Below are 17,564 nucleotides of genomic sequence, written 5' to 3'. Positions count from 1 at the left end.
TAATCTGACATGCAGATAGCCTGATATCACACATAAAAAGTTCTTCATAAGCTTACAAATATAATGATTCTTTAATCTGAATATGTTGTACATTTATTATTACATGCACAATTATAAAAAAAAAATAATAATAATATAAAACAGAACACAAGAAAAATTATTTGAATGATATAAAAGAAAATGACCAATATTGTACTAGTGTATATTCAATACAACGAAAGAAATGTTTACCTGCATTGCAAATTAGGGATGGCAAAAAAACCAAAAACTGAATTGATTTATAGAACTGAACTGAACCAAACCATTTTTAAACTAAACCGGTTAAAAAAATAAAAAACCAAACTTTATTTTAAAATCAGTTTTTTTAACTGAACTGATTTTAAAGAAAATAGGTGCCCTGTAACCAAATTTAGTTTTAATTCTTCCAAAACCTCAAAATCTCAAAACCCTAAAATTGAAATGAAGCTTATGGCCGCCGTCATTCGCCGTCGCCGCCGCCGCAAATAGAAAGGTCATATCTTCTCTCTTCGTTCATTGCCCTCTGTCTTCTCTATTCGCACAACAATCGTCTTCTCTCTTCGCACAACGACCGCACAACAATCGTCTTCTCTCTTCGCACAAGGATCGCACTTCGTTTTTCTCTCTTCGTGAGTCATCTCTTCTCTCTTCGCTTTCGCTATTTCACCATTTTGGTTCATCATTATTTTGGTTGATGATTTTGCTTGTCTGATAACCTTTTGAGTGAGTTCATGCTTTTCCCGTGTATTTTATTTCTACCATGATTACTACTTTTGATTGTTTTTTCTGGTATTGTTTCATTGATTATTTGTTCTTTTATGCTGATTTTTTCAAACATCGTAGCTATTTTTTGAAGGAAGAAAGGGTTTTGTTTGTCAAAATTTTGTGAATTTTTGGAGGTGTGTGAGATTGCTTTTCATGTGGATCTTGCACTGTAGATTTAAAATTGTGAGACTCCTGACTTGCTTTCACTCTTCTTGTTTCATCCTTTTTATGGTTATTAAGCCTAGATAAACATCACATTGTATTAAATATATATGGTTATTAAGCCTAGATAAATATCTGAAACCTCACTATTTTAACCAAGAACAATTCAAATAGGATGTAGCATATAAATGTATAATATATGATAATTGATACCAAACTAAGGACCTTTGTTTTGAAAAAGTCCGTAGTCAAATCTCAAGTCAACCTAGTTGTTCAGTTCAAAAAACCATTTAGCATTTAGTATTTAGTTTGATTAGCTCATCCAATAGATCTATATCTACCAAACTTTGATCCAGTCACAACTAATCTAAGAAATAATTCATACAAAAATTCAACATGGCAACATAATTTGAAAAACTCCAAATTCTTAAAACAGTTGTTTTCTGTCAGCAGCATATCTTTCAGGCTCAATTTATAATACTCAATGAAATCAAATAGAGTTACATAATAACAGAAACTCTGGTTTTATGAAACTGATCTGAATTTGAATTTATATTGTTGGGGAGTTACTCATTAATGTATTTGTAGTGATGGCAACAAATTAATTTCATGTTTTCACACATTTCCCCAAATTCAAAATAAGTTATATATGTTATAATAGTGTACTTTATATGTTATATATGCTTCAAACTTCACAGGTTGAGTATGATAAATTGGGTTTGCCTATTGGTCTTCAATTCATTGGAAGGCCTTGGTCTGAAGCAACACTAATCCACTTAGCATTTGCAATAGGGGTGGGCAAAATTCAGTTATGCTTGAAAACCAAACCGAACTGGTTTTCAGTTCAGAAAAAACTGAACCGAACCGGTTCTATAAACCAGTGAACCGGTTTAATATTCCAAACCGAACCGATTCTCAAAATTGAAATTGTTTACACATTTTCACTTTTTGCCCAGAAGAATTTGGAAAAAAAAGGCATGCATTCACAAGTGATATTGAATACCAAAATCTAATTTAAACGCTGATGGAATTGAATAAAAAATCCAAAAATTGAAACCACTATCAAAGACATCAAGTTTTGTACTAATAATGGATGAAATCCAATCCACCAAAAGGAAAAAAGAAAGAAAAAAGCCCACTAGCTCAAACACACTACAATGAAGGCTTTCCTTTAGCTGGAAACAATGTGCTACTGCTACTATTCTTCCTTTTTATCTTCTTAGCAGATCATAGTAATGTTGTGGCTTTCTGTAATCTGACATGCAGATAGCCTGATATCACACATAAAAAGTCCTTCATAAGCTTACAAATATAATGATTCTTTAATCTGAATATGCTGTACATTTATTAATGATTCTTCATAAACTGAACAACTAGGTTGACTTAAGATTTGACTATGGACTTTTTCAAAACAAAGGTCCTTAGTTTGGTATCAATTATCATATATTATACGTTTATATGTTACATCCTATTTGAATTGTTCTTGGTTAAAACAGTGAGGTTTCAGATATTTATCTAGGCTTAATAACCATATATATTTGATACAATGTGATGTTTATCTAGGCTTAATAACCATAAAAAGGATGAAACAAGAAGAGTGAAAGCAAGCCAAGAGTCTCACAATTTTAAATCTACAGTGCAAGATCCACATGAAAAGCAATCTCACACACCTCTAAAAATTCACAAAATTTTGACAAACAAAACCCTTTCTTCCTTCAAAAAATAGCCACGATGTTTGAAAAAATCAGCATAAAAGAACAAATAATCAATGAAACAATACCAGAAAAAACAATCAAAAGTAGTAATCATGGTAGAAATAAAATACACGGGAAAAGCATGAACTCACTCAAAAGGTTATCAGACAAGCAAAATCATCAACCAAAATAATGAAGAACCAAAATGGTGAAACAGCGAAAGCGAAGAGAGAAGAGATGACCCACGAAGAGAGAAAAACGAAGTGTGATCGTTGTGCGAAGAGAGAAGACGATTGTTGTGCGGTCGTTGTGTGAAGTGAGAAGACGATTGTTGTGCGATCATTGTGCAAATAGAGAAGACAGAGGGCGATGAACGAAGAGAGAAGAGATGACCTTTCTATTTGCGGCGGCGGCGACAGCGAACGACGGCGGCCATAAGCTTCATTTCAATTTTAAGGTTTTGATTTTGATTTTAGGGTTTTGAGATTTTGAGGTTTTGATAGAATTAAAACTAAATCTAGTTAAAGGGCACCTATTTTCTTTAAAATCAGTTCAGTTAAAAAAACTGATTTTAAAATAAATTTTAGTTTTTAAATTTTTTAACCGGTTTAGTTTAAAAATGGTTTGGTTCGGTTCAGTTCTATAAATCACTTCAGTTTTTGGTTTTTTTGCCCATCCCTAGTAGAGAGGCAAACTTTTGGACTGAGTTATGGGCTGGTCATCATTTGGTATCTGTCCTAAACATTTCTTCTAATCTTCTCAATAATTTTAAGGTTAAGGTTAGTGATTTTATCACGAAGGATGTTATTTCATTAACCATTGTTTCAACCTTGTCCAAGAATTTGTCATCTTCATAATATATGAAGTAATCACAATGACTTATCTAATATCCACCATTAATTTTCGAGTGGTGACTTATAATACTAACTCTGAAATAAATTGCTTCAAATTAATTTTAAGAGTCTCATATCCTTAAAAAATACATAACAGTAATTCAAATCAGCAGAAAGCATGAGTGAAAGACAATTGAATACACACAAAATTACCTTAAGAACATTCAAAATGTTTAATTACTTATTCACAATGTTGATATTATACATATAATAACTAAATATTAATCTAACAGCAAACCCATAAAAATCGTTTATGTAATTTAAAACTTAATAGTTTCATTTCGTAAGTAAACAAGACTTTGAGGAACAAGAATGTTCAGGGTGAAAATCCAAAAAACTCAGTAAAATAAAATTAAATGTGACAATACCATCTAAAAGACTAAAAAGCAACATAGCATTGAATACGTCCAATACATAAAAAACACTTGATACTAAAATCAAAATTGCACATAATCTGTTATCCTCACATCTCTCCAACACAGACAAAATAAATAAGTTTGTGACAGCTGGAAGTGATTCTACAAATCAAGGTGCAACCACAATACGTCCGGCAACTTGGTCAAGATCCCTTCGGCCGCTGGAAGTAATTTTCCTGCCACTGAGGTAAAGAAAAGGCAATGTTACCAAGTTACTCACAAGCTGATTAAGAGTAATATAACTATTTCTAAGCAAATGTCAGGTCACAATGTATGCTAAATACATCAACTATGACTATCACTAAATGTCACCAAAACACACAACCAAACATATTAAAATACATTGTTGCAGATTTGACTAATCTATCACTACTATTCTATTGACTGTTCAATACATACGTAAAATATAGCAGCATATCAAGATGAACGAGTTCTTACCCCTTGGTATCCATTTCAATGATGTTCATGTTCTGCAACTGTTGAAGAATATGACGAGCAATGGAACCACTGCTCTTGCAGAAATGAGGTGGCCGACTACCGTTCCTCTGGCTCCCACCATAAATCCTCTGGAAAGCACCAACACCAAGTCCTCCCCTCAAGTAGATCTTTCTTGCCATTGAAGCTAAATCACAAACAAACATACCATTGAAATATTCAACAATAAACAACCAAACAGGGTTTCTTCAGTAGTTTCATTTATGCACAATAACACACAAAAAGAACTCACCAGCTCTAACATAGTACCAGTCGGGATCATAGGGAGCCAACTCCTTAAACCTTGCAGTCTTCACAATATCTGTCCATTCAGGAAGCTCCATCTGTCCATCGAATCAAAATAAGAAAAACAAAGAAAATATATTAGAATTAGAATAAAGACCCAAAAACTATTTTTTAACTTAGTATACTGACAACAAAACATCAAAAAGAACATCACAACTACATACAATCGCTTCATTGAAAAAATCAAATTGAAAACAGTACCAAATAATTCAGAAAACATCAAAGTTTAATTACCATGAACAAAAGGGCTTGTATACATCAAAAACTAAACTAACAAGATAAAAATCACACCACAATATTCTATAGGATTCTACCAAATAGTTACTTAAATCCCTTAAACAAACCACCATCTATTCCCTCACTACAACCATAATCTATTTATTATTCAATCCAATGCATAAATTAAATTCAAAGATAAGACAAACAAGTAATACCTAGGTAAAGAAACAACCAAATTCAACGAGACGACATAAGAAAGTAGATCAAGTGACAAACATTAACCAAACCCAACACAAAACAAATAATCTAAAACATAAAAACACAAATCTAAACATTAAGGCATGACAACTGATAAATAAATTATCAAAAAATATAAAAAATTAAAAAGAATCTCGTGAACCAGATGAACACAATTCGTAAATCAAAGTCAAAACGAATCAAACTCAGCCCTAATAACACAAAACCAGAACGAAAAATTCGAACTTTAAAACCAATTATATGCAAAATTGATAAGTTGAGAGGATTTTTGGTTGAATGATTAACCTTGCCAGATCGCTTGAGATGAGCAGAGTAAGCTGTGACAAACTCATGTGGGGAAACATCCTTGACAGTCCTTGCAGTTGCCATGGTTGCGGCCTCTCTCTCTCTCTCTGTCTCTCTCGCTCACACAAACTCGCTCAGAGACACGCAGAACTGAATTAGGGTTTCTGAAATGTGTTGGTGTTGGGGTTTTTGTTGAGAAATTTTGACCCGACCCAATATCTAATTGGATATGGATCCTCTTATTTTTAGGTTTAGGCCCATTCCGTCTCTTTTTTTTATATTTCTGTTTTCCGTTTAATTTTAAATTTATTTTTTAAATACTTTTTATTTTTATTCCGGTTTACAATTTTATTTAATTAATTTTTTATAAATTCAATTTTAATTAAATAGAGAGTTTTTTCCGTTTAATTTTAAATTTATATTTTAAAATACTTTTTATTTTTATTCGATTTACAGTTTTATTTAATTAATTTTTTTATAAATTCAATTTTAATTAAATAGAGAGGGTCATTTTTATTTTATATAAAGAGTTAAATAAAGTTGTAAGAACTCTGGTAATTCAGAATTCGATCGAGAGGTTAATAAAGTTTAATAATTATTGAAATTCATTAATCACTTAAAGTCTGAATCACTTGATTGATTTGTAAAGGTCCATTTGATATGTATCGTCGAATAAAAACAAGATATGATATAAGAACGAATAAAGATAAGATATAATAGTAATATGATAAATAAAAAATATATTATTATATATTTAATACATACATAATAATAAATACAACATTATTTTATTATGTTATATGTTTATACACACTTCATAATAAAATAATATAATATATATTATATTTAAATGATTAAATTATTATTATTATAAAATAATTACATATAATACTTTTCAAATCAACTTACAATATTTTTTAAAACAATTATACCTCATATAGCACTAAGGACAATCGTCTAAAACGGACTAGCCCAACAAAGAAACTAGAAAATCATCCAATCAAATTCTATTGGACTCAAAAATGGTTAACCTAGCCATTAAATGAGTAGCCCACTTACCCAACCTCTTAACAAATTGCATCTCCATATCCTAAAAGCATGTAAAAAGGTAGGAACTATGGAGGCCGCAATTGATTATCGACGAATATTTGCATTTCTATCAGTCTATCAGATGACAATTTTCTATATAAATCACACGTGGTGTCTTTCACATATCAAAATAGAATTATATCTTACAATAATAGTGTATCTCTTATAAATATCTTTTAGATAAAAAAGTTGAGTAATATTATAATATAATAATTATAATTTAATGTATACATTATACACGAAACAAAATTTTTATATTTTTTTTAATTATTGGAGCGAGATTTGCCTTATGCAAGAATTAAATATGGAATTAGAGTTGTCTCAAATGTATTGGAGACTGTATTTTAATTTTAAAAATTGGACATCAAATAAAAAAACACTAAAAACTCAAAAGAAAATATTTTATTTATTTAAATTGTTAATAATATCATAAACATAAAACCAAAAAAAAAATGTAAATAACATCAATAGTATTGAAAATTTGAATCAATTTTTTTTTGTCAACAAATTTGAACCTTTTTTTTTTCTTCCTAAAATATGTTTTTGGATTGTTGACTTTTTGTTTTGTTTATGGGTTATATAGTGTTAAGGAAACTTTTATATCTTAGTAGTATTTTTTGGACACTATAATACTCTTTAAAACAAATAAAAAATAGACGTTGGGTTGTTGGTCTGTTCAGGACCTAGAGTTACGACAACGATTGATCCATTCTTCATTCTCACTACCAATTAAACGTATTCATCATCTTCTCACTTTCTCCTTTTCCACCGATGAAAATTTAGCGAGATTTTGTCTTCTATAGAAAATTTAACGAGATTTTATCTTATGTGGAAATTGAACATGTGACCTAAGGGTTAATTCAAGAGTTCATCCATTTTCAATAATAATTTAGCTATAAATCGGTTCATTCATTTGGCACGGAGGACTAATGAACTGTTGATTTAACCCCTAAGTCTCGGGTTCAATTTTCTTAAAAAGGAAAATATCGCTAATGTCCAAGGGTGGAAAAGGAGGTAAAAAAATCGCGAGTAACAATGTTGGGGATTGTTACACATGAGACTCTTTTTTCATTGTTATGTTAGATAGCAATAGGATTTTTCATGAATTATTGATTATAATATAATAATTATAATTTACAATATAAAATATACACAAAATAAATATTTTTCATTGGTCAATGAGTTCAAAGATTATATTTCACGAATTGATTAATTTAAAAGAGATATGTATTGCATTAGTATATGTCTCTTAAATGTCTTCCATTTTTTAATTTGAAAACATTATAATAACTAACTATAACAATTGTATAAATTATACCCGAAACAAATATTTTTCACCAATTATTATAATTCATTTTGGTCTTTTATCTTTATTTTGATCATTTATCTTTTATAAGTGATGTATTTTAGTCATTGTCACAATCACAACAAAAATTATAACAACACGTGATCATTGAAATTTCTTCTAACAATTGTCAATATGTATTTAGTATAATATTCTTTCTAAAAAACATCAATTTAACTCAATAATAGACTTGCATTTGAAAAAGTTTTTCATATATGTGTAAACTATTTGAAATGAATAATATTTATCAATGTTTACTGTATTTTTATTTCATTTTTATTAAAATTGCACAGTTAACTTTACAACTAATTCAAGATATAATCTCAATAGTTCGTAACAATAATTATTCAATTGTTTGAAAAAATTGCGGTGAAAAAGACTAACTACATCACTTGTAAAATACAAATGAATAAAAAAAATATAAGGTTAAAACGAATATTAGGTAAAAAATTAAATGGCAATAATTATATTTAAACCAAAAAAAGTATATCAAACAATACTATTAACGTTTTTCTATAATTTATTTTATAAAATTAAATGAATATTTTTCTTTATAAATAAATATTAAAAAAAACTATAGTATTATAATTTTATTTGTAACTATAAAGAAGTAACATATGTGTGATAACAAAAAATTAGAAAATCCTGGAAGGGACAGCAGAGACATTGACGTAGGTCCGTCCTTGTTAATTATTAGATGAGTGTTAATAATATATTTTTTAATATATAAAATTTAATATATTCTTTTTTATTGATTGAAATTCACATATTTTCTAGAATATATATCAATTTTAACCAATGAAATAATCTATTAAAAATATGTATTTAAAAATTTGTTGTTAACGTATTTTAATTATAATTTAATATATAAATCATACGAAAGATTAATATTTGTCATTAATTTTGTTTTTAAAATTAGATTCATATTTAACATTAGATTATGTTCTTAAATTAGAATAATATATCAAACAATATTATTTACATTTTTCTATAATGTTTTTATAAAGTTAATTGAATATTTTTCTTAAATTTCAAATATTACATTTACAACAAAAGATTATCTTAAAAAAAAATATAAACATGTGTGGTCGTATGAACATTCAAGTATTTTGCTGGTTATTATACAACTACACGTGAGACTGTTGATGTGTTTAGTGTTGCTATGGTATTTGGAGAATAGTAATTTTAAAGACTTAAGTATGATTTTGATTTCTATAGATACGAATTATTTTAATTTTAGTTTATGTAAATTTTTTTTGTTAAAATGATTATTTTTTAGTAACATAACACATAATAATCGTGTAAATACTGCTAATAAAATACTAATAAATTATTAAAATTTTATTTACATATTACTGGTTGGATTAAATATTGTTCAATATGTACATTTTATATATTCATAAGAAAAATGATTTTATTAATTCACTTAATTAATTAAGTTTTTTTAATTAATTATTACCTATAAATCTTCGTCTTTTTCATCATTGACTAAGAATCTAAACAGCTACAAACTCATCTCAACCACAATCAAAAAAATCATCTTCAACCACGAACCTAACTATTTTTTTATACTTCAAAACCTAAAAAAATTAATCCCAACAAATCTAAATATTCAATCTTCAATTATATATTATCTTTCTTTCAAACTCATAAACTTTCCTCATTTCAAAGAATTCAAATACTTCTCTATCCTTCTCTTCTAACCACCAACATTTTAATTAAATTTGAGAATAAATAAAATTAAGCATTATCACCTTGCCTATTTGTTCATAGTTCCATTGGCACATTCAAGTTAGATAGAAAAACATACACAACAATCTTTCAGACAAAAAAATCGTTGTTGGAAAATTTCATCTCCTTCATATTAAACTTTAATTGTTGTTGAAAAATTCATCTTCTTTTTTTATCTGACATTTTGTTTTTGTTGATTTTTTATTAGGAAAATTATTGAGTAACTTAGTAATTTTGGATTTTAAGATTGAGATGAAGATGATTTTATGTATTTTTTTTTCTTTTTAGAAATTTATTTATTTAAATATTAAATAAAATAATGAACTTATTTTGAATATTAAAAAACGCCTAGTCAACAACTTTTGCACAAACATATTAAAAAATTGAGTTCTAATTTTTTAATGTCATTCAAATTAGCTACTTCAACATTAGCTACCTCAACGTCCTCGACATTAAAATTGAGTTCTAATTTGTCAATGTCACCACCATATTAAAAAAGGCCACACCTTTACATAATTTCATTTAAAGATTGTCCTCTACTTTTTACTTAAAAAGTTAAATATTTGAAAGTAGTTTTGTATCCTTTCTTGACCAAAGCTCCATTCCATTCACAAACAATTACAATTCACTAACTCACCAATACAAAAAGTGTAAAGCAGAATATCTTATTAACAAAGCAAATCAACATCTAAATGAACTTATATATTATAAAATAGTAATACACTCTCTCATTGCATATATTATTAGCATATATCATATAAATCACAAATAACATACAACAATCAAGCAAGAGAGATGTTATGCTCTCCTTTTGGAACTTATATACAATCAAAAAGTAAATCTAAACCAGGACAAATTTTTTCACCTCATTTAGTTTGACTCCAAACAGAACTTAGAAAATTCCACAACCACAACATTAATTCCATCAGAATCTTTAAAACATTGATTAATCTTATTAGTATTACTTTTGTTCACCACAATCATCTTCACCAAATATTCAAATTAGCAACAAAAAAAAAAAAAAAACAAAATTACAATCTTCTAAGAAAGAAGAATCAGAATGAGTACTAGAATGAGAAACTCTCTCAATGCATATTATTATAGAACAAACAAAAACAATATACAATTACAAACCAAGAAAAAATGTTTGTTTATCCTAGCATTATTTCAAAACATTTAAAAACAATCGAATCGATACAATCATAAATTTTTTTAGTGCATGTTTGGACTAATAACTAATTTTTCAAAATCACGGTTATTATGTTGAAGCTTATTGTCAATAATAACATTGACACATCGTGATTCCGTCAAAATCGCATTCAATCCAAACATACACTTAATTTCACCTAAAAAAACAAAAGAATCAAGCAGAACTTAGCCACTTCCAAACAACCCTATTAAAAAACCATAAATTCCAAGATTACCCTTGTTCTTCATCATCATCAGCAAAATTCAAAACCTGACAAACAGAACCTTCTTGTTCCTCCAAAATCACATTATCTTCATCACAAAAATAAGACTTTTTTCCATTCAATTCAGCAACTCTTTTAGCAGCACCAGAATCTCTTGCACACTCATCATCAACATACCTCAAAGTCGAAATCTTAGGCAACAAAACAAAACCACTCACATCAACTTCCTCAATTGGAATCTCCCATCTTTTCTTAACCCTAATTTCACTCCCTAAACCCTTATTATTATTATTCTCACAAAACGATCTCTTCCTAAAATCAACACCACCACCGGAATTATAACGGCTCGCAACAACCCTACCTTGTTTCGTCGCCTTTTTCACCGATTTCTCACCTTCAAACAATTTCTTAGGTTGAATTTCAACAATCTCTTCCTCTTTCTTCTTCAAACTCTTAATTGATCCAATTGCAGCAACTGAATTCGCTTTACAAATCGTTTTTCTTCTCTGTTCTTCAAAACTTTCTTGCGGCTTCACGAAACACGATTTCCGACGATTAACCGTTGCCGGAGTTATCGACGGCGGTATTATTTTACCGACGACCTTCACCGGATCTAAACTACAATTTTCTTGCGGTTTTCCGAAACACGATTTCCGCCGATTCAATGTCGCCGGTGTAATCGCCGGCGGTATTATTTTACCGGCGATCTCCACCGGTCCTAAACTCATCCCTCGCCTCCAGTTAATTTTACTCTTCGGAGTTTCATCTTTTAAAACGACGCCGTTTTTTTTCGGTGTGTTGAAAACGACGCCGTTTCGTTTCGGAGTGTCTTCGTTTACTGTATTTAAAACGACGGCGTGTTTCTTCGGTTCCATGAACTTAGCGGCTATGATCCTTCCACCGCCGAAGCTGACGCGCTTTTCAGAAGCGATTTTCCGTTCGTTTTTTTCGAGACGAAGTGATTTCAGCTTTGAAGTTAAACGCTCAATTTCGAATTCGATTTCAGCGATTTCTTCGTCGATGTTTTTTTGGTTCTTAAGTGGAATTAGGGTTTTTTTTGAAGAGGGAATAATGTTGAGTGCGGTTGGGCTTAAATTCTCTTTGATGGAATCGGATGATGAAGAAAGAGAACACGTCTTCATCGCGAAATCCTCACCGTCGAATGCTGCGTTGTTCCACACGTGAACTTGTGTGTTGTTGTTTTGTTCTGAGAAGTAATGAAGAGCGTTGTTGTTGTTCATGGTTGTTTTTCTTTTTTTTTTGGGATTTTTCAAGAATGTGATTCTTTTTTTTTGGTTGAGTTGAAGAAGTGAAGAGAAAGGCTGAAGGAGGAAAATATTTGTATTTGGGAGAGAGAGATTTTGTGACCGTTGGGGATTGAAGAGGGAAAGGAAGAAAGAAACGCTCGCACTTGCCGTTAGATGGGAAACGGCTCCCTATACACGTAGACCTGGTCTACCCGACCCACCCATTTAGGGTCGGCTCTAATGGACTGCGAGTTTCTTTATACAAAGATAAAAGAAACTCTATTTTAATAGAATACTACGAATCCGAACTTAGACGGATTGTGGATTATCTTGGTAACCTACACATTTTTTTAAATATTAGATTTTTAATTTCTTTGTAATTCTTTTAATTTAAATTTTTTTTTCTTGTGTTCATTCAAAAATATATTCTTTATACATAAAAGGTATGTTTTGAAGAACATGATATTTATTCATAATGACTTGTTCCATGAACATGATATCATGTCATGTGATAACTAAATAATAAGATATTGTGATAAAATGACAAATTTGTCTTTATAATCTATTTAATTTTTTTTTTTAAAATAACTTTTATATATTTTTTTATAAATAAACAAAAAATGCTAAAAAAATCAAATTATTTATAAAGTAATTTTTTATATACTTGAAAAAATTGTTTGTGCTATTAAAAAAATGTATATTATTAATGAGCAAAAAACATATATTATTAATGAACAAAAAAATAATATTATTTATGAGTAAAAGATATATTGTGAGCAAGAGTTTCAAAATATAAAATAAATCAAAAAGCCATTTTAAATTATCAACGATAACTAGACTAAAGAAAAAACGCTAGAATTTTATTTTAAATTATTAGAAGTCAAGCAATCTTTCCCTCGAATTTGAGTCCATTGTGATTTTAGTTTTTGTTTTTCATCTTCATAAATTTTCAAAACATTTTTAGCAAAAGTATTTCTTGAAACAAAAGAATAATCATTATTGAAATTTTTTTATTTTCTAAAGACTCTATACTCAATCCTATTAAATGGTGTACCATGTGATCATTACTTCAACAACTAACCTCGTGGTCAAATTTTTTCCTAAACCTTATGGTCATATTGATACTTACGAGATGATGTTGATGAAAACTGAATGAACATGAAGATGAGATGATATTGCTATATTTGTTAGGGTTTCTTTCTTAATCAAAATCAAAATAAATAATGGGTTGGGTTCATGGATGGATAAAAGTGAATGAGTTGAATCTCTTTTTGCTTTTTTTTTTAAAAAAATTATAAATTTTACTATTTAGTTTTCGGATATGACTAAAAAGTTACAGAAAAATTCAGACTAAAATTATTAGACCCAAGTCCTGTGTTTTAGCGGGCTGAACGGACTTACCCAATTGACAACGCTCCAATGTGATTTAGAAGGGAGTTAATCAACATATTTGTAGTGCCCGTTAATGAATAGTTATTGTTTTGCAGAGTTAATGAATAACTATTAAAATATAAGAGAAATAAAGTGCATTTAAATTATTGATTGATATATGAAGAAAATAGAAGAGATAAATGTTGATTATTTGTGAAAATCATTAAGTAAATAAAAAAAAACATCAATGTCTATTTATTTTTTATTCAAATTTTAAATTCAATTAATTAATTAACTAAATTACTCAGTTTGATTTTTATTATTTTAATTAATTAGATACATTTAATTAAAATACTTAAGGTAATTAGTTTATATTTATTAATTATTAAATAAATATTATATATGCAAAATAAAAATTACACAATTTTTTTAATTAATTTTGCTACCTACATCCCCATTTTGTTAATTGCACCCATGTCTTTAATAAAAAGACCAACTTATCCTTAACATTAAAACAAAAATTGACATGTTTTTTCCCTCTCATTTTCCCACATTATGATCCCCTTATCCCTCATATTCATCTCCTACCTTATTTTTTTCAGCACCTCCACACCCCTCATCTTCATCTTCTTCCATTAGCTTCATCAAACATTAAGATTTCCAACAACTTCATTCATCTTCATTTTCTCCTACTTACATTAAGTTTGCATCCATCTCTTATTCTTCTTTACAATATTTAGTTAGGTTTCTTTTATTGTTGATTTAACATACCATATGATATGATTTCTACATAGGTTTTGTTGTTTGAATAGGTTTTAGTGAGAATAAAACTGATTTTGTGAACATGGATGATGGGATGGAACAGCACTTTTGATTCTGGGTGTTTATAATTTTTGACATGGGTCAAAGATTTATGTTATATTAGTTGGCGTATGACTATGTAAATTGAGTTCGTATATTTGTAAATGAAAGTTATATCATGTGAATTGAAATAACGTAAGTATACGTAATCTGAGTTTATTGGACTATGTGAATTGAGATAACGTAGTCTAAATGATCAAATTTGAACTTACGAAAAAGTAAAACATGTAAACCTACACAAATTGAGTTTGTGTAGGATACGTGAACTAAATATGCGTACTTGATATTTACCATATGTTTGATTTTGATTATGTTTATGCCGAAATGGCGTGCACTATGTTTACTGGTGGAACAAATCGGATTATAATTAAAGATACAACTAATAATGAGAGTTTTCTTGTCGCGTTAGACCAACTGCTTTTGCATGAGCTTAGTGTCTCGAGGAGTACTATAAAGTACAATAGGAGCGACAAGCACAACAGGAACAACAATGATTACAATAACAACAAAGACCGCAACAACAATAATAGGCACAACAAGAAGAGCAAACACAACAACATTAGACACAACATAATGCTCAATCAGAGCAAATGGATCAACCTCTACAGACTAATGGATATCATGACGGTCTTATTGACACATATGTCCTTAGGACATTAGGTGACCACATGGCTACTTGACTTAGGGATGAAGTGGTAATTTTTTTGATCATATTAAATTTTTAATAGTTGTTGTCATAATGTGCTTTAACTTATATTTTTTTTCCTTCATTTATTGCAAGATCGTGGGGAGTTAATGGTATTTAGCAATGGAAACAAATTGAAAGAAGTTGTCATTGAACATGAAGAAATGAAGTAGTTGGTTAAGAGTCCAGGGTTATATTCGTTGCTAAAATGCAGTTACAAAATGATCGACACAAAGATCATACTACTTTCGTAGAGAGGTGGCATTGAGACACCAAAAACTTCCATCTTCAGATTAGGGAGATCATACTACTTGGATTTTGATGCTTCAACACAAATAAGAGATACTACATAAATATGCAAAATAACTAAAACATAAAATCCAATTCAAGATAATGAACATTATTGAAACAAAGAACCCAAACAACATAACAAAATTGATCTTTACACAAATTTTTGACGTGCTACAAATGAACTTTGTTATTCTTATTCCCTTCAACATTAACAAAGAATAAAAACACTTAAACTATTTCTCCTCCAAAAAAATTAAACTTCAAAACAATCCAGCTAGATATTTCATAAACTAAACACCTAAGAAAACCCAAAAAGATAAATAATGTAATATGAAAGGAACAAAAATTCAGAAGAGTTCATTTTTTTTGATATTACCTATATTACTTGTCCAGCTAGCAGTGATTCCTTCTTAATCACCTGTAAGTGTCATAGTAGTTCAGTAGAAAATTACCAGTGCAAATAAATGACAAAAAGGATTCATCTTCACAAAAAAGTAATAAATATAAAATTAAACATTTATTGTTGGATCATATACTAGTATTACCATAGAGTATAAACCCACAAAAAAAGTTACAACCACTGCAATTAAATATTCTCAAATCTAAAAAACAAAAGTTTCAAATTCCTTTAATAAATTCAACACCCATAAACGTTCATCACTTCATGTAACACTATCTAGAAATTCTTCAAATTTTTGTTCAAATCAATTCAAAATCTCCAAACTTCCATTCTATAAACCCGCTTTATCTCTTTGATATAATGCACTTCATTAAGATAACAACCAATCCACAAAGAGGAATGATCAAAGAAAACTCAACCACTGCAAGATCACTTCATGTGAAATGCATATGATCGATTGGTTAAGATCAAAGCTAGAATTTCCGCATAATCGCATACGAAAGCAACAAATTCATTCATTTCACGGAATCTAAATGCCTTTAACGAACATAGGTGAAGGAGAATCACATTACCGAGATTAGATATACAAATAAAATCTTAGTGAAATCAACATAAGCGCAGTACAATTTGAGAAATGATTTTTTTATAAAAGAGAAAAAATATTATATAAATACACACTATAGAAAAGTCAGCAACGACAAGAAGTATAATAATTTTTAAAACCGATTATTAGAAACATTTTGTACTATCTCAATGACAAGGTTGAAGAACACTAAAAAATTTAAAAAAATAAAAATTATGATTCCAACGTAGCTTCTAAAACATACTGTACTAAAATCTCAACAATGTAAAACTACAAGTATTAAGATACACGTATCTAACAAGAGAGAGAGAGAAACCAAACAAACACAACAAATTTAATTCAATTAGCTAAAAGACTCAATCAAATCTTGTAGATCTATCCATAAGTTGAAACAGATAAAATGGAGATCATTCAATGTAGATAAATATTATTAATACAATTGAAAAAGAAATCAGAGGAATATGCAAATAAAAAGAGATTGAATTATGGAGTTTGAATTGTGATCCTTTTAAATTTTTAATTAATGTGCTTAAATTAAGTTAACTCAAGATCAATCTTGGTTGAAACAGAATGTCCAAAATGTTCTAGATATGTTAGAAGTAAATAAAACAGATTAATTTATAGTGAATTGTGATTTGTGTGTGCAAATAATTAATAAATAATAGATAAAAAGATCACACACAAAAGTATACCGGTTCACCCAACTCAGGATAGTCTAGTCGTCACAACTGTGAGATTTTCACTATGTGCTTCAGAGCAAGAATATTCTCCTTCAAATTTTTTTCTTGATCACACCTTGACCAATTACAATCTTCACCTTTCGACCTAGAAATGATTTTTACAGTCACCTTTCAGCCTTGAAAGGATTTCTACAAACATACTCAATCTAACATAAAAGATAGACTTCGATTACAAATGATGTGTATGATAAGTGTTTGGAATATTGAAACTTCTTAATACTTGTTTGAGATAAATAAAGACAAGCTCAGTAAATGATGATCTACAGATATAATGAAGAGAGCTAGAGTTTGCTTGAAGAGTTTTTGACTTGTTCTTACT

At 29.0% G+C, this 17,564-nt stretch overlaps 2 protein-coding genes across 2 annotated transcripts; both read right to left on the bottom strand.

The window, feature by feature from the left end:
• Positions 1 to 3,904: 3,904 nt before the first annotated feature.
• On the bottom strand, positions 3,905 to 5,662 carry LOC101494373 (small ribosomal subunit protein eS19x). The gene is made up of 4 exons (XM_004516522.3): positions 5,491 to 5,662; positions 4,676 to 4,766; positions 4,387 to 4,570; positions 3,905 to 4,130 (listed from the first exon to the last, which is right to left on the bottom strand). Exons 1-4 carry the CDS (start codon positions 5,572 to 5,574, stop codon positions 4,058 to 4,060), a joined length of 432 nt encoding a protein of 143 aa, XP_004516579.1. The 5' UTR covers positions 5,575 to 5,662; the 3' UTR covers positions 3,905 to 4,057.
• Positions 5,663 to 10,716: 5,054 nt separating this feature from the next.
• LOC101494681 (uncharacterized) lies at positions 10,717 to 12,573 on the bottom strand. The gene has a single exon (XM_004516523.4). It carries the CDS (start codon positions 12,306 to 12,308, stop codon positions 11,076 to 11,078), a length of 1,233 nt encoding a protein of 410 aa, XP_004516580.1. The 5' UTR covers positions 12,309 to 12,573; the 3' UTR covers positions 10,717 to 11,075.
• Positions 12,574 to 17,564: the final 4,991 nt, after the last annotated feature.

The sequence above is a fragment of the Cicer arietinum genome, chromosome 5 (assembly GCF_000331145.2).
Source record: "Cicer arietinum cultivar CDC Frontier isolate Library 1 chromosome 5, Cicar.CDCFrontier_v2.0, whole genome shotgun sequence".
NCBI classification, from domain to species: Eukaryota; Viridiplantae; Streptophyta; class Magnoliopsida; order Fabales; family Fabaceae; genus Cicer; species Cicer arietinum.
The sequence above is the reverse complement of the archived record's forward strand: the minus strand, read 5'-3'. Positions and strand labels throughout refer to the sequence as shown.

Coding starts and splice junctions, on each gene's coding strand:
- LOC101494373 (XM_004516522.3), bottom strand. CDS start 5,574: ATGGCAACTGCAAGGACTGTCAAGGATGTTTCCCCACATGAGTTTGTC. Junction 4,767..5,490: donor ATCTCAAGCGATCTGGCAAG/GTTAATCATTCA, acceptor TTCGATGGACAG/ATGGAGCTTCCTGAATGGAC. Junction 4,131..4,386: donor ATTGAAATGGATACCAAGGG/GTAAGAACTCGT, acceptor TCTTTACCTCAG/TGGCAGGAAAATTACTTCCA.
- LOC101494681 (XM_004516523.4), bottom strand. CDS start 12,308: ATGAACAACAACAACGCTCTTCATTACTTCTCAGAACAAAACAACAAC.